The 25,893-nt window shown below is 36.0% G+C and overlaps 1 protein-coding gene across 14 annotated transcripts in view; it reads left to right on the forward strand.

Annotated features, from left to right (window-relative positions):
• LOC131437563 (rab11 family-interacting protein 4B) overlaps positions 1-25,893 on the forward strand; it is a 240,356-nt gene that overhangs the window by 106,406 nt on the left and 108,057 nt on the right. For all 14 annotated transcript variants that reach the window (XM_058607001.1, XM_058606998.1, XM_058607002.1 and 11 more), the window contains 2 exons: positions 15,199-15,237; positions 16,190-16,304. In XM_058607001.1, the coding sequence (XP_058462984.1) occupies positions 15,199-15,237; positions 16,190-16,304 (154 nt within the window). The remainder of the gene's footprint in view (positions 1-15,198; positions 15,238-16,189; positions 16,305-25,893) is intronic.

Consider the following 25,893-nt stretch of genomic DNA (forward strand, 5'->3'; position numbering starts at 1 on the left):
TTACGCTCTAAAAAATCGCAAAAAATGTGTTTTTTTTATCTGTTAGTCCCAACCACACCCCATAACTTTTACCTTAAAATCAATAAAAATTCCTTCTAATTTAATCGTTCGTTCAGGTACTAATCATTTCGAAGCCCTTGTTCATTTCGGACTGTAGGTCTTATTATTCAACCGCAACTGAAGAGCGTTACGCCTCGATAGTTACCACATTTGGAATTTTATTTTTTTAGAAAATTTTATTCAGAGACGTAGTTCTGGTTCCACCCATTATTTTAATTCGATCATTAGGTTTCAATTTTCGCTTCTTGGCAGATTTACTACTTTGATGTGGCATTGAAGAAATACGATTTGTGTCGTCAAAATATGTAAATATCCGTGGCTTTCAACATATGCTTCTAACATGGAGCGCAGACGCTTCGATATTCTCCCGAGCATACAACCAGGAATAGAGAAGTTACTGAATTGGAGGCTAGTGAATCAGAAAGCAGTACATTTTGCGCCATAGTCCAGTAGGTCATTCACCTACTAATCTATCTATTTATTTATTTGCTATTACTTAGTGAAGACTGGGGCAGGATCGATCACTGAACTAAACTAAACCAAAACATAGATTTCCCATATTTTTAATCAAATGAAAAAATAAATATCTCTCTACATTATACTTAATCGATACACATTCATAAAATCCTTTCAAATAATAATTTATACTTACATTGGCTCTACCGTCTTCTTTCATCAAGGTGGTCTATGGGGGGAAGTTTGATTTTTGTACATATAGTGCCAAGAATGCTTGAAAGAAAAACTTGTAGTATGATTTATGTGAAGGTTGCATAAGAATACACTATTCCTGTTAGTTTCTGTTTTTTAATTGAATTTAATTACATATGTTTTCCTCGTAAATGTCCGCAAAATAAATATGTAAGCACTAAAAAAATCAATTCAGTTTATATATAATTTCTAGTAAGTGTAAAATCGATCATTTATTACAATAGTGCAAAAATTAGAAATCAAAACAAAGTAATATCTCCAACATTTGAATTGGTCGAACTTGCCCCAGAAATCCTGATCGAGCCTAGCCCACAAGTTTTGAACAAATTATATGGCAAACTACTTCCCAAAATGTATGACAGGACGTGTTTAACAACTTTGCCTACCGTTGTTGTTATGTTTCGATTATATCTCGCATGACATACAAGCGTGCTATCTATAGCATGTATGAAGTAAGCTTACTGCAAGTGTAAACTTTTGGCGGGAACTCAATTGAAAAATATCAACAACATTTTGCAAAAATGTTCGGACTTGCCCCGTGATCGAACCTGACCCATTCTATAATAAGTCCTGGGACTTAGTAAGAGAAATACATCTTCTGGTAAAACTCAGCATAGTCTTCTTCAAAAGCAACACAATCAATTCAGCGCTTTTCTAACATACTTGTTTTGTAGAACGATTATCTTTTGTCTCGAAATAAGCGTTATTTTGGAGTTGAATCTTCTTGCTTAGACTATTTTTTTGGGGTATGTACACAGGTAGTAGTCGCTGGGAGCCATATCCGGTGAATGTGGTGCACGCGGCAGCAATTCAAAGCTCAATTCAGGCATTGGGAATTAACGACAGGGTGTCGGTTTTGGTTCACAGTGATCCGCGGCATCAACTTTGACAACAGCTTCCTCATAGGGGAACGGGTATAGCGTGATGGGTAAGTCGATGCCTTACACGCTGCCCATCTGGGTTCGATTCCCAACTCCGTACATAGGGTCAGAAAACTTTTCTGGACCGAAGAGGTGACCATAATGTTAAAACCTCTATAATAGAAACAAAAAAAATCTTCCTCAGACAAATGTTATGCACAATAGGGAATATTCATAAACCACATAGACTCACTGAGGGGAGAGATGAGGGGGAGATTCACACAAAAGTCTACGTTTGTTAACGAGTTTTTCATCTTTTTTGTTCTGACGTGAAGCCATTATCAGAGTGGTTTTATCCAAGGAAAAACAGATTTGAAAAATCAAAATGATTGGAATTGCGAAGTTTGGTTCTGGTTCGGTTGAGATTAATTTGGTGTGTATTTTTTGGTTGGTAATTTGCTCGCCAAAAAATACACGCCAAAGGTTGAAATCGAACCTGCAAACTATTTCCACTCGTAAAATTGTTGATTTCAATCACTTCTTTCCTATCGATCGTCCAGTAAAATCGTTTGAAATTTAATGTGTATTTTTACTTCTTCAAAAAATTTATTAACAAAGATGTTATGACAACGTTTCATGAAGCGAGATTTTCATTACATGAAAACAGATTATATGGTTTTAGAATTTCTTAAACATACAGTCTGTTACATAAGATCGTGGTCACTGTTGTGAGAAAATGAAAAGACTCAGCATGACAATACTTTTGAATATTGTTTTATTAGATCACAAACTTGCATGCAAATACATTAATAGTAAGTCCAATCCCCTTCAGCGTTAATAATGGCTTGACACCTTCGAGGCATTCTTTGAGCAAGATTTTGCGCGTATTCTTCAGAAAACGACCTCCAAATTTGTAAATTCGGCTAACAAGCTGTTTCAAATTGTGTGGTCGGTTTTTCCCAAGCTTCATGTTCATTTGAGTCCAAACGTTCTCAATTGGATTGGCATCGGGCGACTGAGAAGGTCAATCCAAGGTCACGACACCATTTTGCTCCTTTACCCATTCAAGACGTTTTTGCACATGTTTTTCACTCAACATCGATTTTTGTGAAGTACTTTAATCCTTTAGATATATTTAAACCTTTTTTGGTCAATTTTGAAGCACCTTTGCGTAAATTTAATGTCGGATTCTTCAAAAACAAATCACAAATCACTTTTTCGTCTTTTTCTGACAATAAAGCGACAGAACCGCGATTTGAAAAGTAGTCGACATTTTTACTTCTTTAGCACCATTCACCCACTTACTCGTCGCGACAGCGTGGGTCATTTTGGGACCTTTCGGGTGCGAGCACAAAAAAACTGCTTCGAAGCGCGTAGCGTACGTGCTACTCATGTTGGAAAAATGTTGAATGTGAATGAATTGTAAACAATAGTCAACTGATTTATTCTCGCATTGCATCAAGGACACTACTGCCCTCCGTGTTAGAAAAAATATTACACCATCGCGAGTAATCGTGACCATGCTCTTATGTAATAGACTGTAATTAAGATTTAGGTTTTTCATGTCAAATCCATGTAACTCTTGGTTGATTTTACAATGATACTGCGTAGAATCATACAGGTCTACGCATTATCAGTGTAATAATTCTCAATAATCAAGCCTTTCATTGCAATTATCGTTCTGACCAAGTTTTCATCACAAATAGTCCGTTGTTGTGTATGTAGTGTCATCCAGTGATGGCATTTCACCAGAGTGATGAACGCTGGTGTAAGATTCTTGTCTACACAGGGGATGCAAGAAGCGAACATCACACAAAAAGGTTAGTGCACTTCTTCTCAGTGTCGAATGGACAGAATTTGAGTGTGTGATTGTGGTTATCCCCTTAACGCTCAAGAGAAATATGTTTCCCTTCTATAAAAATCGTTATAGATTCTTCAATTACTATTAAATCGATGTTTTTTTACTGAATGTTAGAGAAAACTTATTTCCAAGGCGACAAATGTGTTTTGAACGAATAAGTAAAAAGAACTATCAATCTTTATTCTTTATTCCCTTCTATAAAAATCGTTATAGATTCTTCAATTACTATTAAATCGATGTTTTTTTTACTGAATGTTAGAGAAAACTTATTTCCAAGGCGACAAATGTGTTTTGAACGAATAAGTAAAAAGAACTATCAATCTTTATTGCACTGAAAAAGTTTGTGCAATATTACGTATAGAAAATAGAACACATAATAACTTCTTGGCGACAAGTTTTGACACTTTTTTCCTATCTTTTTCGAACTGTTGAATGGTTTCGGTTGCCGAGACATGTTTCCTAAGATGTGCCTTCGTTAATGCCCAAAATTCCTCAATTGGTCGGAGTTGTGGGCAATTTGGTGGATTCATGTCTTTTGGGACGAAAGTGACATTTTTGGTAGTATACCATTCTACCGTTGATTTCGAGTAGTGGCAAGAAGCAAGATCTCGCCAGAAAACAACAGGATCCTTGTAGCTTCGAATCCTGGGTAGAAGTCGTTTTTGTAAACATTCCTTGATGTATATTTCGCTGTTCATTGAAGCAGTGGTGATGAAGGGTTTCGAAATCTTACCGCAGCTACAATTTGCTTGCCAGACCATAGCTTTCTTACCAATTTTTTCGAGTTCAATCGATGTCTCGGACTGGTTTAACACTTGCCCTTCTCGCACCGTATAATATTGTGGTCCCGGCAAGGATTTGTAATCGAGTTCCACGTAGGTTTCATCGTCCATGATTATGCAGTTCAAATTTCCAGCAAGAATCGTATTGTACAGCTTTCGTACCCTCGGCCTGATCGATGCTTCTTGTTTCGGACTACGTTTTGGTTGTTTCTGCCTCTAATGGGTTCGAAGATTCAAACGTTCTTTAGCACGAAGAACATTTGACTTCGAAGTGCCCACTTTTTTGGCCACATCCCGAACTGAAACCTCCTTTGCTCGAACGCCTTCAGTATACGTTTATCCAACTGAGGGTTAGCAGGACCTTTTTTCGACCCGTTTTCGGTTTATCCTCAAAGGTGTTATCCTCACCGAACTTCCTGATTCCATTTCGCACGGCTTTTGCACTTACTTCTTCCATTTTTGCTATTTTTCTCAGTGACAGTCCGCGTTGTGTGCACCATTTGTACACAATTTTTCTACGTTGTTCTGCTGAAAGTCCACGCATTTTGAAACAAACTAATGAAAACGAATAAACAACTGTACAAGTGGTTAGAGAAGAGTGTAAACAACAGGACGTAGCCATGAAAATTGACAGATTCTGAACCATTGCGAAATGGCACCGGTTTTTTGGTTGTGTCCATACTTCCTGGGACAGTCTCTTAATAATTAAAGAATTAAATTAAACTACGATATAATAAACCCAACTCTTCTTTTATTTATTTCTGAGAATCATAGGGAAAAATATTTCCCATGCAAATATAGGAAACTTATGCACCCTGCTATGTTTTTCTGGTGATATTCTCTTGACTTAAACCCCCAATTGCTAAAATATTGTCTTGTACAGACATATTTCGTCCTGCACATCTTATGGTCGTGAAAGGGTTAAAGCAGTTGGCGCGAGTGAAACACAATCTCTTCGCATGAATCGCTCTCACGCGTTCTTGCCTAAATACATGAATCGCTCTCACGTGTTCTCGCCTAAATACACCCAAGTGACCACTGGTGCGCGCTTGTGAGCGAACACTTCTGTGATTTAATTTTTAAATTTTTAGAAGGTAACGATGGCCTTGCTATGATAATCTTTTTCGTAGCAAGGAAAAACTAAATTTTAACGATAAAATGCGCTTTTGCTGAATATACGTGCCCCATGCTTCTCTTATGCGAACCATACACCAGAGTTCTCACCGGTATGCACACTTCGAAGAAAATATCTTCATTCACCTCAGAGAATTTCAGAGCTCTGCTCTAGCAATTTGGTGCGATTCAGAGCTAGAGTTGAAAGAAAATAAACACTCGCTCTCATGATACGTGCACACTTTATATAACAGTGGTGTATATGTGTGAAATAGAAGAGCTCTCGTTGATATTGTGAGTGCGAGGGGAGAAATTATACTTGCTCTTCGTCACACAGAGCAGATGGACATTTCTGGTGTCATCTGAATATTTCCGCGAACATAAAGTGCCCGACCTTAAGTGTTTCACTAGATTTGAAGACGAACGGAATATTTCATTTGTGTCGTTGACAGACTGTTGCGGATCAGTACTGGATGAACACAACTGACCGATTATGTTTAGTTTAAGTTGACACTATTTTGGAGCGTTCTTGGAAGTTAGGTCGATACTTGGTTAAAACTGTACTGTATCAAATTTTATTTAACCTTATTGTAGAATGTAAAAATCATGTTACGGACGAAAAGTTAGTAGTACTACTTCTCACCCAAAAATTAATTAAAAAAAAATGTTTTTTGGAGATGTTGAAAAGTACCAGAGTTTGGTCTACGTGGTTTATGAACGGTCCCATAGTGCACACACTGCCGTATATTGAAGATGTCAGCCATCTCACGTTATTTGATTTTACGGGTTTCAAAAACAATTTGGTGGTGGCTTTTTCTTGGTTTCCGGTGTAATTACCTCATTTGGCCGGTCGGAGCACGTTAAAAACTCAGTATGCCACCGACAGAGTCTCCGTAACACTTTCCAAGCCATTGTTGAGCTAGCACTGTGTGTTTATAATCAACAAGAAATGAAAAATCAACACAATTGAAAAGTTGTTTCGAATTGATAGTTTTGACAATATCAAGCAAAAGCAAAGCAAAGTCAGGATTCTACAGTCCGATGCGGAGCATAATCTTCTGTTTCGACAGATTTCGCAGCCGACTCATAAGTGTAAAGGATTAGTGTATGGTCAGTGCTACGATCCTATGGACACTAACCGATCCTTCCAAACCTGGACTCGAACTCTGGCTTGTCAGACCAACACCTCATACTCTGAACCGTCGACCCTGTAACTCGTGGACCAAACCCCACAATGTCATTAAATTTTGACAGTTATCTATTGAAGCTTGGTACTCATGAAAACTAATAAGAAAGTTTTGTTGGCAACACTAAATGCGAACCCAACACAGTTTCGTGAAAAGTGTTTGTTTGAGGAAACTACCCTGGGTCAGTTTCAGTTTTTTCAAACGAAAACGCTTTAGTGTATTAGACAATGAACTACAAATGCCTTTTATAAATACAACATTATGATGCAAGAATAAGGTTTAAATAGAAAACTGCGTCCCGTACAACAAAAGTTACTAAACTAATGCCGTCCCAATCCAATCGGGTCCCTTGTTTATTTCGAATTGACGTATTATTAATCCACAGTCAAAAAGCGTTATGCCTCGATAGTTATCATAATCAAACCTTGTATCCTTTGTGTTTAAGGTGTTCGTCGTAGAGCACCTACTTCCGCCAGTCATTCACTCGATGGTTTCAAGCAGCGTTTTTTTGTTAGACGCATCATTAACGTAATAAGTTTAATGTTTTTATCGCACCGTTATGTGAGGAATATTTCTCAATGCTATTTTTATCATGCTCTCTACTGGTAGGAGTTTCAATTCAATTATTCCGTATGTTAAGAATCTGTAATCGCTTAAAAACTCTAATTCAGACTTAAACAGAATATTGCGTCTCTTCCAAACTGAAATTGAAAGATAATCGTTATATCAACACCATTACAATCTATTCGAGCCGCATGTTCCCTGATTAACCAGTCAATCCAGAATGGGTTTGACACACCGATTGTGATGTAGTATTCTATTCGTAACTTTCGTCTCACGATACGTCACGGCGTGAATGAGTTCTACCCTTCCAAATCCAAACAACAACCAGTACTTATTTGAATACCTTTTCCTATTGTTCAGTGTCTTAATCCATTCTATCTCACCTGACCTGTGACTATCACTCGGAATCGGGGAATCAGAATGTGAACTCCTTTTGTATGAACACAAAGCTAATAAAAACCCATCTCATTTGCATATGCGTCTACATGATTATGCTATGCTTGCATAATAATCAACTGGCGTTCCTGTTCGAACAGTCTCTTCCAGTCAGTGTATGAGTATGACGCCCGCCCGTACATACCTGTAATCTATCTGTAAGCTACCGGTGTGTTTTCAGGTGTGATCGCACTTGTGATAGACCATCACACCGGCACCGTTTCAAATGTCCGCTGGTGATGGAAGCGGTAGCGGCAGCGATAGTGTCAAGTTTTACTCGGTAGGTGCGGTAGCTCAGATTTAAAACACAAAAAAAGTTCGATCCGCTGTTGGACGTCGACGGAATGCCACTTGAATGTTGATGATGGCGAAGTGCCGGACTGTCAAGCTTTCACCTGTTCAGATTGCGGTTTTATCCGGTGGTAATTTGCTAAGCATTTTTAAATTGTGAAATCGATAACATTCGTTGAAACGGGCTTCTGGTCGTAGAATACTGAAACACACCGGCGAACTTGGAATCCCTTTTAAGATTATCGTAACACTGATATAGCGGTACCTGATAGCGGGAAACGCGCTATTTAGCTTCTTTTTTGCGAGAACGATTTCTACTGTATTTAATATGTGTGTAGGATAATTATAAGACCTTGAATTCAGTTATCACGCTGTTTAAAATGCAACCTTTGCATTATTCAAGCTTTCAGTTGATTATTCTCAAAGATGAAATCGACGGGCTCAAAAATAAAATACTTCAAAATCACACACTATACTGTATTGCGTACATGTCATTGACTTCAATGAAACTGTGTTGCACCAATATCTATATTGACACATCTACTAATATGAGGGTAAAATTATCCTTCCGATAACAAAGACGTTTATTATATTTTGTAATTTAAGTCGCTACAATTTTATCAGTACCCTGCTTATCAGATCGTGTATCACCTGTATCTATCTGCTGGCTTATTTCTGTTGAAAGCATATGTTGACAATAATAGACTCAGAATAATGTCTTACTGTTTTGGAACGCGACCACCGGTAATTATTAGGTGGGAATGTTGTTTGCCTCGAAATAGAATGTTATTTTTATCGTCTAACGAAGGGAGCCAAAGCGCCTTTGGAATAGAAATTTTCAAGACTGGTTTCGAGGGTAGCGTCTGGATCGATACGGGTCAAGGATACTGGTATTGTGTTATTGTTACTGACCTTTGTCTGGGCGGAGACTTTCGATTTTTTTTACGTTGGATCTTTCGATAGTCTTAGCTAGGTGTAATTTACACAGACATTTTAATAATTTTAGCTTTAATAAGATTGGTTTGGAGATTTCAGAATTGATTGTCAATGAGATGAGAATGAGAATAGTAATAGGACAGACCCAAATATTTTTTTCGGAGGGGATTTCAGAACATGATGATTAATTTCCATACGCTTGAAAATATGTATATAATTATTTTTTTGGTTAAAGTCATATGTTGAAAATTTTTCATTTTATGATTGACTCAAATAAATATAGTCTTAAAATGTAACATTGCATACTTTGTTTTTCCTAAATTGATCTAGACTTTTAAAAGGGACCGAACTATTCTAACCATTTTTATTCAAATAGTTGACGGAAAATGAAAAAGCCTACAAAAAAGAATTATTCTATAGATTTTCACAAATTCAGTCAAATTTTCCAATAAAAATACTGAAAATCGTCCATATTGAGTCCTATACTAGAAAAAAATTACTTGAAAACTTTAAAATCAATTTACAAAAGTTAAATTTTTTTTGATAGAAAAAATACAGTGTCTTTTTTATTTATAAACTAAACTGAAAGTCATTACCATCCAAAAATTTAATAAATCTCAATTAGAGAGGAAATTTCACAGAATACTGATTGTCCGATATTTGCAAAAAGTACCAGCAAGTTTAAAAAGTTTTAGCTAGGAACACTACAATATATGGACAGTCGGAAGGGAATATAATAAGCTACCTTGGGACAGAGCTCTATTGAATTCAAAAGTGGTGTTCTTATTTTGTTAGTTGACTTTAAAATTACAACAAATAGATAAATCGTATTCGGAGTTGGCAGCATAAAGACTTTATCACAAAAAACCATTTTGCTCACTCTATTTTTCCCAAAATTTATCTTGACTATTTTTTGAAAAAGACTAGACGTTTTTACCAATTTTTTTGCAATGGATTAGAGTTTCTACTCTCCTGCAAATCCTACGACAAATTGTTGTGTTAGTGATGTTCTCAAAATAAGTGCAATTATCGAATGAATATACAGAAAAAATTACTAATTGAATTTCACACTGAAAAAAATCGATCTTAAAAATTAGAAGTTAAATTACAAAAAACGCCATTTTTTATTGTAATGAAATTTGTGTCCCAGAATAGATAATGTATGTTCCCTGCCAATCTTCAATATATTGAAAGATGGGCGTTTTGAGGGGAAAAAAGTTTTTTTAACGAAAACTTTTTCTTACCTAGCACTGACACTTTCTGGAAATATCGGGTAACTAGCAACAAGGTATTCGGTGAAATTTTCTCACAAATTGTGATTAATTAGAATCTTGGATGATTGTGACTTTTAGTTTAGTTTAGTTTTTAGTAAAAAGATACTGGATAAAAAACTCAGTTTGTACAATAAATAGTTTTTGTTTGAAAAACTCTGAACGGTTTGTAGGGAAGATAAACTCCAATCTTGTAACAAATTTTTATCAAAATTAAAAATGGGTTTCTTTGAAAATCGATTTTAAATTATTGAAATGAATTTTTTTCAGTGTTTGATTCGATAAGATTTTATTTCGGAATCTTATCTTTTTCGACAATAGCTCTTTGATGAATATGTTTAGCCCTTTTCAAAAGGTACTCTGGATAAATTTTGGAAAAACAAAGCATTCAAAGTGACTTTTTGACACAAAGTCTACATGTCCAGAAGGTTTATTTCAAAATAGAGTGGGTGTTGCCAACATATGTTCGAGTTGGCGCGCAACTCGCCATATTTATAGAGAAGAGTATTCATAACATAATTATTTTCATTTATGTTTTGGGAGGCGTTTGAACCCCTAAAACTTCCCCTTGTATACGCGTCTGATAGGATATAATAAAAACAGGTTTAGAATTGCGCTCATTGGTAAAGTAGATACGCAGAAAAGTGGCAAAATCAGAATCTACTTGATTTTTATGAAGCTTTGCACACATATTCAGTATGACAAACTATTTATTCCGTACGATGTTCAAAAGGGCGAATGTATATTTGCATGACAATTTCTTCAAATCGTTTTAATTTGAAAACTGGATGTTGCTAGACAGCAAGACAAGAAATGCCATAAAACGATTTGAAGCTTTAATTGGTGTGCTCTGATCTTGTGTCATGCAAGCTCGGATGAAATTCCATGTAATGTCGTTTCGCCTGAGAAATTGACATCCACCCCAGGGTAAATTTTGAGTGCTTAAGATTAATTTCTAATTTATATAAGATGAACTCGATTGATAATGAGAAAAAGTTTATCGCTTCAACCGAAATCGCAGAATGGTAGTAATGGTAGAGAAACGCTATAAAAATAACTTCTTGCATACAAAACTTGAACACAAGCGTGGCGAAGAGAAGCTTTAATATCAAAATCGTATCGTAGGTATGTACAAAGATATAATTGCATACATTTGGGATATTGGTGTAATTTCGTCGGCTATAAAACAAATACAAATCAAGACAAACAATGTTCGGTGTTAGTTCCTAATCAAGATCAATCTAAGCAGACTCTCGTGCAATCGCGAATTCAAAAGTGTGACGATTGATTGAATTGTTTGTAGATCATTAGAAATGTTGGTTGCCTTGTTCCACATCAATGGCTCGAATAACCCCATGGGGGCTGATCCTTGTAGTTTTTTAGGTATTATGAAGAGTTCAAGTTCTTGGTGAAAATTAGTCAAACATCTGCAAATGATAAGATATCTAGAGATGAAAAGTCTACAAAGAGTTCCGATTTGTAATGAATTATACCATTTCAAAATGCTACAGGTAGTTGAAATCCTTATTCATATATGTATAGATTTGTTGAAACGGCGCAATTCATAAACAAATTGAGCTCTTTGAATTTCATGTTGGAATAACTCGAAACCGGCACTTCTAGAGGGAAGGCTACTTTGAGAAAAGTTTTCGCTTTGCATCTAAACAAGAATTCCCTCCCTTTGTGCTGTATGATGAGCTTGAGACGTTTCCCGGAAGAATAGAACGTGGCACGCACCTGGTGTATCGTCATCTAGCCCCACACAGCTCGAAAAATTCTTGTGATTTTACATCCTTCCAGATGCACATAAATGGAGCGTCATATTTCACACAAAATTATATTCAAGAACATGTAAAATTGTGTGATTTGAAAATTACACGGCTTTAAAACGAATGGAACAAAAATCAAAAGATCGACAGCAACAACGCGACTTGAAACGAAAACCATTAGATCACAAAGCACACCTGTTAGTCGACTGAGCCAGCCACAGAAGCACATATCTACTTGGCTGGTAAATCGTGCATATAAATTCTTACAGTCTCACCTGCTAGCCGAGTGCAAACTACACTCGGAGCCAGTAAATTTCTGTACGAATGGAATATTGCGTCATTGGAGAGGTTAAGTAGTTATGAATTGTATCGTTTGTAGAATTATGTCACCTGTAAAATTCATAATTTCTTTCTGTGCAGATCTTGGAAATGAGCTTCTTAAATTGGTCACTAGTGCTCACTTTATGTTCACTTGACCAGTATGTACCATGAATCATACATAAAAGTCCAGGGAATTAAGGTTCGAGGAGTTAGCAGACCACAATGTCTTTTCGAAAAACGTGTTTTTCAGCCACCTAGTGGTGTGATGGTGTTTTTCTAATATTTTCTTTATAAAATTAGAACCTAGTTTCTAAAACTTCTTTTGCATAATACACCACATTTAAATAATAGATTCAACCATAATTGAGAAAATGAAGTAAGTTCTATTTTAGAGATTTCGACCACTATTTCCGGAATTTCCGAATTACCGAAAACCGGAATTTTGGATCATCAATATGCACTATGAACTGAAACAGCTCTAAGCCCAATTTAAATGAATTTCCAAAAATTTTTGCACCTTTGATTAATATGGCGATTTGTAATAAAATAAATGACAGTCCAGTATATTTCTAGTTTGGCCCTAGACTATCTCGATTTGCTAACTAGAGAAAGTTAATAGCCAATATAAATAAATCGTTACTCAACACATGGTTACATATGAAAAAAAACTACTCTCTGAAATTTCTACTTTAAGCACCCTATCTCCGGATCCAGAAGTTGGATTTGAATAAAAATCGAAATATTCTTATGGTGTCTGAAGACCTCTGATATTATTTTCACCTTCTTGGTGCATATCACCCATTCCGTTTGACCATTATCTAACAAGAGCTGTTTCAATAGCTATCAGTATAGGTTTTACGTTCTTTGTCGTCATCTTCAATAAAAGTTTTAAATGATTAATGCTATTTGCCCTATAATCCTGAAACCGAAAATCAGAATCAAAAATAAGTTACATATGAAGTCAAGATACTTTTTATAGGAGCCCAAGTTTGTGAGCCGGTTTAGCTAGCTTTAAGAAATTGAAGTGAGGTAAATTTGTAAGGAAGAAATGCGATTTTTTATTACTTTGAGCATCTTTAAAACATGGCCTAAAACGGTGGCGAAGTCAACATTTGCAATTTTCGATAATATGTTTAACACGCAAATAAGAAACCTGTGTAAATATGTTACGTAAACATTACGTACTGTTGTATTTCCAGGAAAACTCATGAGAAGTGTATAGAAATGTTCCATCTACTTTTTTGAAACTTATGGAATTGTATAAGTCCCAAATTGAAAATATAATGATTGCGATGAAACAGTATTTCCAGATTTCACTTTTTGACAGCAGAAGTTTTCCAGATTTCACTTTTTGATAACGGTCACAGGAAAGCTCTGAATGTATAATTTAAAGCTTATCATGAGGCTCTTTACTGAATTCTTTTAAATTTAATTGAAATCGAACAACCCTAATGAATATCGATGGAAAAATAATAGATTAATAGATAGTAATTATTACCTGCTGAAATTAGTAGAAGTGTAAGACTTTATACTATCAAATATTTCCCGAAAATTACGCACCTTCTCACAAATTGCTCATTTCGAGTATCAAACATGTATCTAATGCGATGATCTGTACTTTTTATAGTCATCCAAATCTATAGAATTTTCTTCTGCGATGAGATAAGCATCTTTTTATACTATCGATCAATATCGCAATCGATAGTAATTTTTACAGACATCAATTTTTATAAGATCACAAATTCGGTTAACTAAATAAAATGTACAAAAACCCCTATACCAAAAATTTTGGGTGGTGATAAACTCGCAACTTTTTTTTTCAAAATACCATGATACTGTAAGGAAAGATTTCATTAATCGAAAAAGAAATATGGAAGTATTTAATACCTGATATCCTGAGTAGCGTACGTTTGTTAAGTATAAATTCGAAGAAAGTTGTACCTCTCTATGTGGCTTTCGGCCAGGGCACATGGCTCCCATGTAAATCAGTGGTCATCTCCGGCAATCGGATTGCTACATGTAATATTGTTATAAAGCTGTTAACTAAGATAAGCCTTGCGAGAAACCGCACAAGAAGATATCTACACCAAATAACAATAGACCTTCTGTTATATCAGCATCAGATAAACCCAAAATTACTTTTATAAAACAGTAAAACACTCTCATCAAAGAAACCAATGCACAACAATGTTAAATTCGGTGGATAGCAATGAGCTAAAGATAGCAAAGTTAAGCTAACGCCAGAATAAACATTTTTCACAAATTGAAAATATTAAAGGATACAACAGAGCAAAATTGAAATTTACATGAATTGTCGAAAACTGAAATTATATGAAAAACTTTAAATTCAGTTTTAAACAATCAAAATATTTAAATATTGATTCAAAACCTCATACGCGGAGTGATGAAAGAACTTGTAGCACAGTACTATGTGGATTATGTACATTTCAAAGCAACAAAACGATCAGTTGCCGATTGATTGTTATGAACCACGATATAACCCCGGTAAATTACGCACAATTTCCATACGTTCAATATAAAACCTGTTTCGATCCATCTATCAGTACCGTTATGTCATTCTATGAACGAATGTAGCTATTTACTGATAATCTAGATATTGAAATTGGATAATTCTTTACTACTATTTTAGCTTTCGAACCAGGTTCCAATTTGTTCGCCACTTCTGGAAACGTTTGTTCGAAAATAATGTCGCCAATGACTATTTGATTGACCGTTAATCGTATGATCGAACATGCGATTCGAAGCAATTTGGAGCACATCTCTTGGATATTGCACATTTGAAATGTCGTGACTCGAATAAGCTCCGTAACTCCGACTTCGAAACATTCAAAGCACTTGATAAAGAAGAATGACTCCAATTTCGTCAAACTGTTTTTTGTACTTGCTTATTTATCGTTTTTTTGGTGTTGGCAATATTTTATTTTGTGTGTGGTATAAAAATGTGCTTTCAAAGCATTGAAATCGAATAGAAATGACGATCTCAAATTAATTCATAATTTCTCATTCTCTTTCGTTTCAGTTCCGGAAAAAGACAGCTAGGATCCAATGCCTTAGCCAAGTGAGTTTATGTCATATTTATATCTAAACATGGGCATCACTTTAGCAAACTATTTCGGCCACGTAATGTATTCGCACTAGAACGAAGCCAATCCAATGTTTACATTCCAGTCAAGGCAATGAAAGCGGAACTGGTAACACAGATATATGAAAGATAGCGGTTCACCAAAATTGTCACATGCGTACCTATTTGCACCTCTATCCGTTGTAGCGTTGGCGCAGAAAAAATAATACAAAACGCTATGACTGATTTGAATGTGTAATGTTTCTCGTGGTTACTGGCTCTGTGGCATTCGCGGTAACGTCCCACATGGGCACGGGCTAACAAAGGGGCTTAGTCGTTCCGAATTGGCGGTAGACATTTTACCATACGACAATCACGGCGTTCCCTTGAAACCGCAGCACTTCAACGACAAGTTGTCGACCTTCGGGAAATGGAGTCTCTGAAATGCTTCGTAAAGTGGGAGGATTCAAGTTAAAACAAGGGAGAAAAGCTTGTACAATTTTTATTAGTTGGTTCGTTTTGGCGGTCATTCGAATAGAAAGCCTCATACTTTCAGTAATGTTGCACAAAAATCCTGAATAACAAGCGTGAAGAGTTATCGAAGCAAAAAAAAAACATTTGACGTTATGTCTTCAGCTGGTTCAATGACTTCTTGCTAAAAGACCCTATCTACATTTCTTTTATCGATCAATAATGTTCTTTTCGTGTCATGAATTGCATAATCCGCGTCAGCTACATATTTTGCAATCTATTTTTTCCAATACAATTACATACCTACAATTATGGCAATGGACTGGTTTGAGTTTTGGCTATTATTCCAGTAGCGAAACCATAACTCGTTATGGTTTATGCTAGGAGATTTGAGATTCAGTTTGCTATAACACACTATTGAAATGCGCCTGAAGTTATACCGCTGCTATAATGTATGTTTCTCTTCTTTTTCGAACAGTCACCTCTACAGATCATCGAGTTTCAACTCGTCCGGCCGGAGCTCAAACTGTGATACAGCAGAAGATATGTATAGCGATGTAAGTTTGGAGGACGTGCAAGACTTAAATCATAAGGTGAGTGGGTGGAGTTTTGTTTTTGAGGTTTCGCTCCTGGTGCAATTAATCCTATCCATTGAGTTTTGTACCAACTCAAGTTTGCATTTTAATAACGAAACGTCAGTAGGAGCAAATAAATCACATGCGGTAAAATTGTTTTCTTATTCACAGTATTTTGGTTTTGTATGACAGATTAACTTAGTAGATACTCTAATGAAAATGTAAGGTGTACTTAGTTGTTTTGTGTGTTATTGATTATGAGGCATATATGACTGCGGCGAGTCGGTTGTTGACGGCTATGCTTTTCGTGTTTGTGCGTGTTATTTTATCTATTTATTATTTCGTGCATAATTGTACCAACACACACGATTGTTTTTTCGTTTTATTTTTTATGCAAAGCTGTGTCATAAGTAGAGCGTGTTTTTTTGAGGCCACAACAAAAACGATCCAAATTACTGGAATGCCAGTTTGGCATACAAATGAGGCTGCAAATGGATAATATATCCTCACGGTAGGAGGAAACCATGTAATCAGGTATTCCGAGCGTAATCTTGCAGATGCCACTCAAGGATAATTGCCATCAACGCGCTGCCTGTCGCTGAATGTTTCCCAACGGGTCATTTATCAAGTTTCGATTATATGTCGTAATGATCGGAGATTATTTTGCTGCTTGCTTTATTAACACTAACAGTGACACAATCATCACCGAGTCGGAGGTGATCATTGTGCCATTGTGATAATAAAACTTTGTGATAAAAGTTGTGCAAATCATTTTGTGTGGTTTTCGAGATTTTTGAAACCATCATAATTCTTGACTACAGATGCTATAAATTATATACTAAAATTTCTGACACCGAATGTTTTTATATCATCCTGGCTCAATAGCAACTCCTACTTTTAATTAAACTTGAATTTAGTAAATCGGTCTCAGATAAAATATAAGACCTTGTACGTCACGTACGCACACAGTTATGTATTTTTTTTTCAACCTCCATGAAGGTACGAAATGGTTTCTTGAAACTGGGCCTAAAGTGTTTCGTAAAAGTTGAATTTTGATTAATTACATAGCCTCTCTTGCTGTCTATGATCGAAAGGTACGAAACAAACTGCCGTCAGGATATAAAATCGCGCATTCATCAACTAGGTTAAAGACTGCGCTATCAAACGACTCTCCGAATGATGTACTTCGTTGTAGGTCGATAACCTACTTACAGAGACCTACTATTCAACGAGCAGTCAATCGGTCTATGAGTCGCTTCGGTCCGGAACCGATGTTCGTTTGCTTTGCTTTTTCGGGGTGTTTCCAACGACAATCAAACCATGTTTGATGGCAAGCAGTAATGTGAAAAATTACATTTAATTGTCTAATCTGGTTTGCTGTATTATCAGCCACGTGTGTAATAATTTGTCGGAACAAATTTATGTCACAAATGAGAAAGTCGCAGTTAAAAATTCAACTATAGCTTAATCTTGTGGATTGATTTATGGTTACAATAAATCCTACTCTGAGTATAATTCCGATTTTCAAGTACAATAATCAGTGCTAGAATAGAATTAAAGGTTCTGTGCAAAACGAGTAGTTTAGAGAAGAGTTAGTAATTATAATACAAGAGCAATGTTTGCTACTTGGGTAATAACGCACATGGTTTTATGAGTTAGTCCCGTTACAACTTTCTTGTGCGGGTTCTGATCACTATGTTCTGTTTATTCCACAGCTCGTTTGATGTTGGAAATTTTTTAATCACAGACGTTGCAAATTACTTATGAGACTCGTTTGGATTCATTGGAGAAAATGTGTAATTATTATCTTATCAGACGCAAACTGTAATGAAACTCTGACGGTGTGAACATCACACTGTTACAGTCTATGCCAGAAAAAAAAGTAGCCGATTTGTTTTAAAGTCTGAGCCTCAGCAATTTGAGGTGTACAAAAATATCGAAGACTATGCGAGCAACCCCAAACAATATTCGATCTATTAAAAAAATCCTACTCTCCAAGTAAGTTAGGCCCAAGAAAGAGGTTATGTGTGCGCATGATAATATCAAACAATGAAGTTTTCAAAAGGTTGAAGATGTTGGGTTGAAAAAAAAAATGCGGTTAGACTAAAGTTTTTTATTCCGCTGCAACACCTTTAGGGGCCTGGGATTCTCTGAAATGTGTGATCTACCAGCTGTATGAAGATTGACCAATTATTGCACGATTCAGATCATCATACAGAGTTGAAGAAATTTCTGACATATATCCATCGACTATGCAAAAACAACTGAGAAACAATTTGGCCAGAAAGGGTTTTGGTGACGAGGCATACTAAGATTAGTTTACATTTGAGATGTGATTGTGTATGTTGCTTGAGAGCGAAGGAGATATTCATCAGATGAAAAAAAAAAATGCGACTGCTTTTTTCTAGATTTCTAGACATTTTAGAACAAAATACTAACAAACGATCGTGTTCATTCTTTTCTGCTTACAATTTCATAAAAACTTACAACACAACAAAACTACAACACAATAGCACAACGACAATACAACACAACAATACAATATCATGACAGATTAACAACATAGCAATACAATCACAAAATACACATTCACATAGCTGAATAACTAATTATTTGATATCAACTGAATGATTTTCATTAACACTCAAATTTTGAGGGTACTAAACATTAGCGACATTGTATGCAATGCAAGAAAAATATTTATTTATGTCATTATTTTTAACATTGCTGTGGCGAAAAAGGTTATTAATACACTACAATTTTTTTCATACACATATGACAGCTTTTACAATCAGTGCACTGAATCAAACAACCCCAAATCTATAAAACATTTCTAAATACGGCTTAAAATACAATTCTTTAAACATTCGAGAGAGCATACATGGTTAAATAAAAAATCTCTTTTGATATAAGTGTTTATGAAATTTATTTTCAATACATGCAAAACTCCAAATGTTAACGCAGAACGAAACGAATTCATCGTAATGCTAATTCCAGAATTCCGCCAACATTCCCGAAGTACAGGGTGATTTTTTAAGAGCTTGAGAACTTTTTTAAACAATAAAACGCATAAAATTTGCAAAATCTCATCGCTTCTTTATTTTAAACGTTAGATTGGTACATGACATTTACTTTTTGAAGATAATTTCATTTAAATGTTGACCGCGGCTGCGTCTTAGGTGGTCCATTCGGAAAGTCCAATTTTGGGCAACTTTTTCGAGCATTTCGGCCGGAATAGCCCGAATTTCTTCGGAAATGTTGTCTTCCAAAGCTGGAATAGTTACTGGCTTATTTCTGTAGACTTTAGACTTGACGTAGCCCCACAAAAAATAGTCTAAAGGCGTCAAATCGCATGATCTTGGTGGCCAACTTACCGGTCCATTTCTTGAGATGAATTGTTCTCCGAAGTTTTCCCTCAAAATGGCCATAGAATCGCGAGCTGTGTGGCATGTAGCGCCATCTTGTTGAAACCACATGTCAACCAAGTTCAGTTCTTCCATTTTTGGCAACAAAAAGTTTGTTAGCATCGAACGATAGCGATCGCCATTCACTGTAACGTTGCGTCCAACAGCATCTTTGAAAAAATACGGTCCAATGATTCCACCAGCGTACAAACCACACCAAACAGTGCATTTTTCGGGATGCATGGGCAGTTCTTGAACGGCTTCTGGTTGCTCTTCACTCCAAATGCGGCAATTTTGCTTATTTACGTAGCCATTCAACCAGAAATGAGCCTCATCGCTGAACAAAATTTGTCGATAAAAAAGCGGATTTTCCGAATGGACCACCTAAGACGCAGCCGCGGTCAACATTTAAATGAAATTATCTTCAAAAAGTAAATGTCATGTACCAACCTAACGTTTAAAATAAAGAACCGATGAGATTTTGCAAATTTTATGCGTTTTATTGTTTAAAAAAGTTCTCAAGCTCTTAAAAAATCACCCTGTATTACAATTTAAGAAATCAATCCACTTGTATTCAAGTTTATGATGATAATGATTTCCAATTCCAGTGCTATAAATACACAATATCAGCACAGACTATCAGACAGGACACTCAAATTAGATTCTTTAATCATATAAACGGTCATTTCGAATATTCCTTTAGTTGGGACAGTACTCGCATATATCATGATTGCGCCACGTTACCCTATCAAAAACATCCTGGTTGTCATCTAGACTGTGTTTATTTTTTCCATTTACCAACCGAGTTGCCATTCATACAGAATTACCTGTAATGTATTGATTTGTATACCTCCATGCGAATTTCATGCAGGATACAGATTTAATACATATTTCCAAAACAATATACAGAATTGTGCCTACTTCTCATCCTCCAACGCAATACAAAATCGAACCCGTTTTGTTACAATATTTACTTGCTCCTGGTCTGCAGCCACTTAATTTCGGGTGAAAATTACCAACACAATCAAAAATAGTCTGGATGAATAACGTTGAGAAAAATAAATGTTTACCTTCCGACATCGCTAAAAAAGTTAAATATATTATCAACGTAATCCAATAATTTATTGTGACGATTCATTATCAAATATTTTGATGAAATCATGCATCCCTACAAGCAGCTGATCGGTGTTGATAAACGAGGGGAAACCAACTAGTAAAATAACTTTTGCGAAACACAAGGGGTGTACCGATAGTAAATAGTTCGCGCAGTACAATATAGGTGGAACTAGTGCATCACGAAAAATTAGTTTTATAAGAATTTACTCATACTGTCATGTCTGTTAGTCTGTGATATCAGGTCGTTTTATTTTCAGCAAAGTTGAACACCACTTCATCAATTTTGAATGTGAAGATAGACGATATATTTAATTCTAATTCTGCACAGAACTCTGAACGGTTTGTATTTTGTTTGTCATTCTGTTTATAGGCGATATTTTATTTTATCCGAAAAAATCAACACTTAGAATATAGAAAAGATCCCACCTCTAAGTGTGCATCATGTTCAATTTGTTCTGTCTCTTTCGATATGTATTGGGTTCAGGGTTCAGCAGTTTTGAGTCCAATTAGTAGAATTTTTGAAGTTTTTTTGTTCCGTCGTTTTTAATTGACGGTTTGAAATTTCAATCGCTTATTACCCTGTAATTCCGGAACCAAGAATCGGATTAAAAAGCTAAATTGAGGAATTTCGTGTAAATCCAGAAAACCGTCCATTTGAATCTAAGTGAAACTCGATTAAGCCTCCTATAAGACGCAGTAGCTTGTTTTTGAGTTTTTCTGAAAACTGAATCCGAAAACCGGTGTAACTAAAGTTTGTGAAAACTGAACAGTCGATTGTCGAGTTATTGTAATAATTTCCGTTTGATTCTAAATATATGAAAATCGGTGTAGTTATATTTGAGAAGTCAATTCAGTAAATTGAAAGCTGAATCAATCACTATATTTATTGCCCAACTTTAAGGAATTCGCTACTAATCACTAGGTCACTTATGAAAAAAATACTTTGGAAAATGTCATTTTCACACCAATTAAGATATATCTCCGAAACCGGAAGCCGAATCTGATAAAAATTTCAGGAACTTTCTATGACATCTGCCATTGCCTTTACGTTTGAATTTAGGGTAGTGGAAACCGGTTCAGCCATCTTCGAGAAAAGTGAGAGACATATTTTCATTCATTAACTCATATTATCTTGAAAATTCGAAATCAGAAGTCAGATCCAATTGAAATTCTGGAAATTTTTTATGGATTCTTGTATTATTTATTTGAATCTGAATTTGTGAAAATCGGTGCAGCTATCTATAATTTTTTTTGATGCGATTCTAGAACCAGTGGTTTGAACCAGATTAAATTTGGGCCTCGGTTCAAAAGTCGGGCTTCTCAGTGATAGCACTACCTTTCTATATGAGATTAACACTATTGATTGAGAAGGTTTTTGTTTCTCGTTTCGGAGCACTTCTAAGAAATGACTGAGCGCAAATAATGAGCAATTTCACAATCTATAGAATAGCACTATTTTTATAAAAAATATCAAGCTATCTCGATTGCGTTCGAATGACATCGCAAATCTTTTTTTGCTTGATAATTTTACAACACTTTTCCATTCGATTCCAATTCCAATCTCGGGTAGTTGAGTAGCTAGCTATTTGGAGATTTGTGCCTTGCCGTGGCTTCTCATCATTATCCTTATTGGAAGGGAAGGATAACAGAAACATGGAAAGGAACACCATTCTGCTCTCCTGGAAGAATGCAGAACGATTCGCAGTATGTATGAACAAAAGTAAATTCGGTACCCCATAAGGGATGCCAAACAATCTGCTAAAACCTTTTAGGGAAGAAACAGAAGGGATTCATTCAATCCAGGAAGAACGATGAACTCCTCTGACTATTGCTCCTTACCATATTGGGTGAAAAATGATCCTTCAATTTTAGTTCGCCATACCATACTCAACCATGTATGGAGAACAAAAAACCAGGATACGTAGTTTCGTCAATTACATATCAGATGCTATGAAGTACGCAATCGCTCTTACACAAATCTCAAAAACAATACTCAGCCCGCTGAATAGTAGCCATGTGATGGTTGAGTATGCAATGTCCAATCAGAACGCTAACCAGAATCCTGCAATGATGCTTGGAAAATGCAATAGACATTTTAACAATTTTAGATTCAAATCTGGTAAAAATGCAGTTGTCTGAGCGCAAATTTGCAAGCTGTACCAGTAGCTGGCATGTTTGGATGTAGTCCGATTGGATGAGTGCTTTATCCAACTAGTTGACAGTGATAAAGCTGGATGTTTCATTCGTGGTACCAGCTCTAGCCCACTCGTTAGAGATAGTTGATAACTGAAAATCTCCAGCATCCGAATTTTCAACGGCGGGTGAAATCCCACCTGCATCATCCATCTTATGAGGTCCTGTCTACATCATCGCGCATTTGAAACTCAGATATTTTAGTGAATTACGTAGCCATCTCATCAAGCTTTACCAAAAGCTTTTTGTTTTGCAGAACCAACAAACGACCCAAAATCGTCAGTATTCAAGAGAGATGAGAAAGATTATGTAGAATATCACATTTCGCTTGATCGTATGATGAACTAACACTATAAACAACTAAGTATTGTATGAGAGCAAATAAGTAGCAAAGAATTTACTATTGAAGGCTTGATCTCCAATGGAATTCATATAATATGAAGAATATGAAGCCATCGCTTGGCGAATCTCTGGACTTGCAAATATTTTGTCTGTGCCTTCAATTAGTCAGTCTAACTGTTACACGGAGTTTTGAGGTTCCGCAAGTGCAAAGTCCACAAATGGTCCGTTTACGTTTGCCTTTGTTAGGCTCCTGCAGTCATTCAGTCATCGGCACGGAAATACACCGTGACTTGCGAGCTCCCGTTTTAGTGGCCTTTTACGACATGGAGCAGCCGGTTGATTTTCCGATTCGACGAAATCTCGGGTAGTGGAGTAGATCAATTTTCTTGTCAAAGAAATCCACCTTACTATCACTTTAGTGCTTGCCGTATTGCTCGACAAACTTCACCGGACCTTCGTTAGTCCTAAATTTTCAAAGAAATTTTACTTGTTCAACTTCGTCTCTATTGTTTTGTTACTGTTAAATGGCTTACTTTTGAGACCGCGGCTGCGAATTTCTTGACAGATCATTAGTTTATGAGAAAATTTTTTGGACCCAGCACTCGTGCTGTGAACAGCATCTATCTGAAATCCTTTTCGATATAAGTTTAAATAATCTCTGGACTTGTTGTGGGCATAGCGTGATGGATGAAAAGATTATCTTTCTGTGGAGTTCCGATGCGTGTTCTAGATACTACATTCGGTTTTTAAAGCGATGTTTCAAATAACCTGCACACTAAGATTCGATTCCGTTGTTCGGTATTTTTTTGACGAAAACTTTCGGTAATCAATAGTAATTACCGGTAGAAGAACTTCGTTTTACAACAATTATGCAAATTTTTACCGGACGATCAGTTTTACGCAAATTTTCATTACAGAATTCTATAAATAGATGTACAATTCATTCGGTAAATCTGAATAGTCGCTGAGTACGGTAAAAACCATACCGTTCGTATGGTAAAATTATCTTCCAATAACCGAACTTCTGTGAAAACTGATTGTCGTGAAACTGACTGTCAAACAGTTATTAAAATTTTCAGTGTCTTTTATTACCAAACGAAAAAAATCTTGAAGAGTTCATCGAATGCATTGAGATACAGGTGCTAAGATTTTTAAAACATTTGAACCACCAAAAGCTTTTTGTTTACTTATAGACAGAAAAAAAATTGTATCACTTGTCCAGTTGCTGCCTACACAAATCGTTCGAGGGTAATTTCTGGTGGACTCGACGGATTGTGCATTGTTTTGGAAGGCGCTCATAATTCCGGTCAGCCGGAACATTTGACCCTTTTTTCGTGGAATAAAACCATAGCCACAACAGGTTAGAATTTACTTTATTCGTTTTTGTGAATTTGTGTTGTTTTTTAAACCCCGAAAATCCAGAATTTTAACCAAAGGAAAACAAACAAACAAAAAATTACCGAACAATCAGTTAGATTCATTTGGTTTACAGTTTACGGTAGTTGTTTGACAGTTCAGCAATTACCGTATGATCGGTAATCAATTTAATTACCGAACTGATTACCGAACGTTCAGCTGTTGAAAATTCGGTAAAAAATTACCGAGTTTTGCGCAATTTTCTAAGTGTGTGTGTAAAAATTTCGTGTGATTCAGTTGGCAAATGGTTAATATTCTTACGCGTATTTTAAAATTTTTTTTAAACGAATCCCATCAATTTATGTTTTCAAAAATTGAAGGATTAGAATTTTTCAAGACTAAATTGAGATAAGTGTTTAAATAAGGAGAAAACAAGTTATCCAGGATTTGCTTTTATTGGAGAGGGTAGCAGTCAATTAGTCTATACTTAGAAAATGTTCTAGATCATCTATTCCTGGATTTGTGATTTCAAAACATCCAATCAAAACCAAACCAAACCAAAAAATATCTTAAACAATACGTCGTTCACGTTAGAGCAAGGTATGAATTCGTTCTCGTTTATGCATGTTTGAAAAAGAACAGCAAATGTGAACCATCCGGCCAACATTGCTACTCTCGGCCGAGATATTTGTGTACAAGCATGCCCACGCATTCGGTTGAAATATAGAGCGATGTTTAATTTGCCACTGTGTTTCGTTCCCTCCGAATGCTATTATTGCACTACTGTGTCATACTGTGGACAATGCGTACTAAGAAGCCAATTGAATCATAAACTCACAACGTTGGCTGTTCCCAGGAGTAATTGGATTTGGTTTGCAGCTTCCGCGCCTCTGGTATGCGCTCCGAAATGAACCAGCGTGAAGCTCGTTCGTTTGAACATGACTTTATCTGTGGAGGAATAGATGTCTGATTAGTATTCATTAATTTATGGCCTCGTCTGCACACCAACGAAAGGCGTTTGGGTTAGGTTGTTGTAGGTCGTATAGAATGACGCGTAACTATTCATATCACTTATTAGGAAAGCACTTGCAGCGGCACTAGGTTCAGGCTGCTTGCAGGAAAGGAAATCTAATTTAAACAGGCACTATGAATAAATCCATGTGAATGTTGGTTAATTTAAGAAACAACAATGTAAA

Source organism: Malaya genurostris, chromosome 3 (genome assembly GCF_030247185.1).
Source record: "Malaya genurostris strain Urasoe2022 chromosome 3, Malgen_1.1, whole genome shotgun sequence".
In the NCBI taxonomy this organism is placed as follows: Eukaryota; Metazoa; Arthropoda; class Insecta; order Diptera; family Culicidae; genus Malaya; species Malaya genurostris.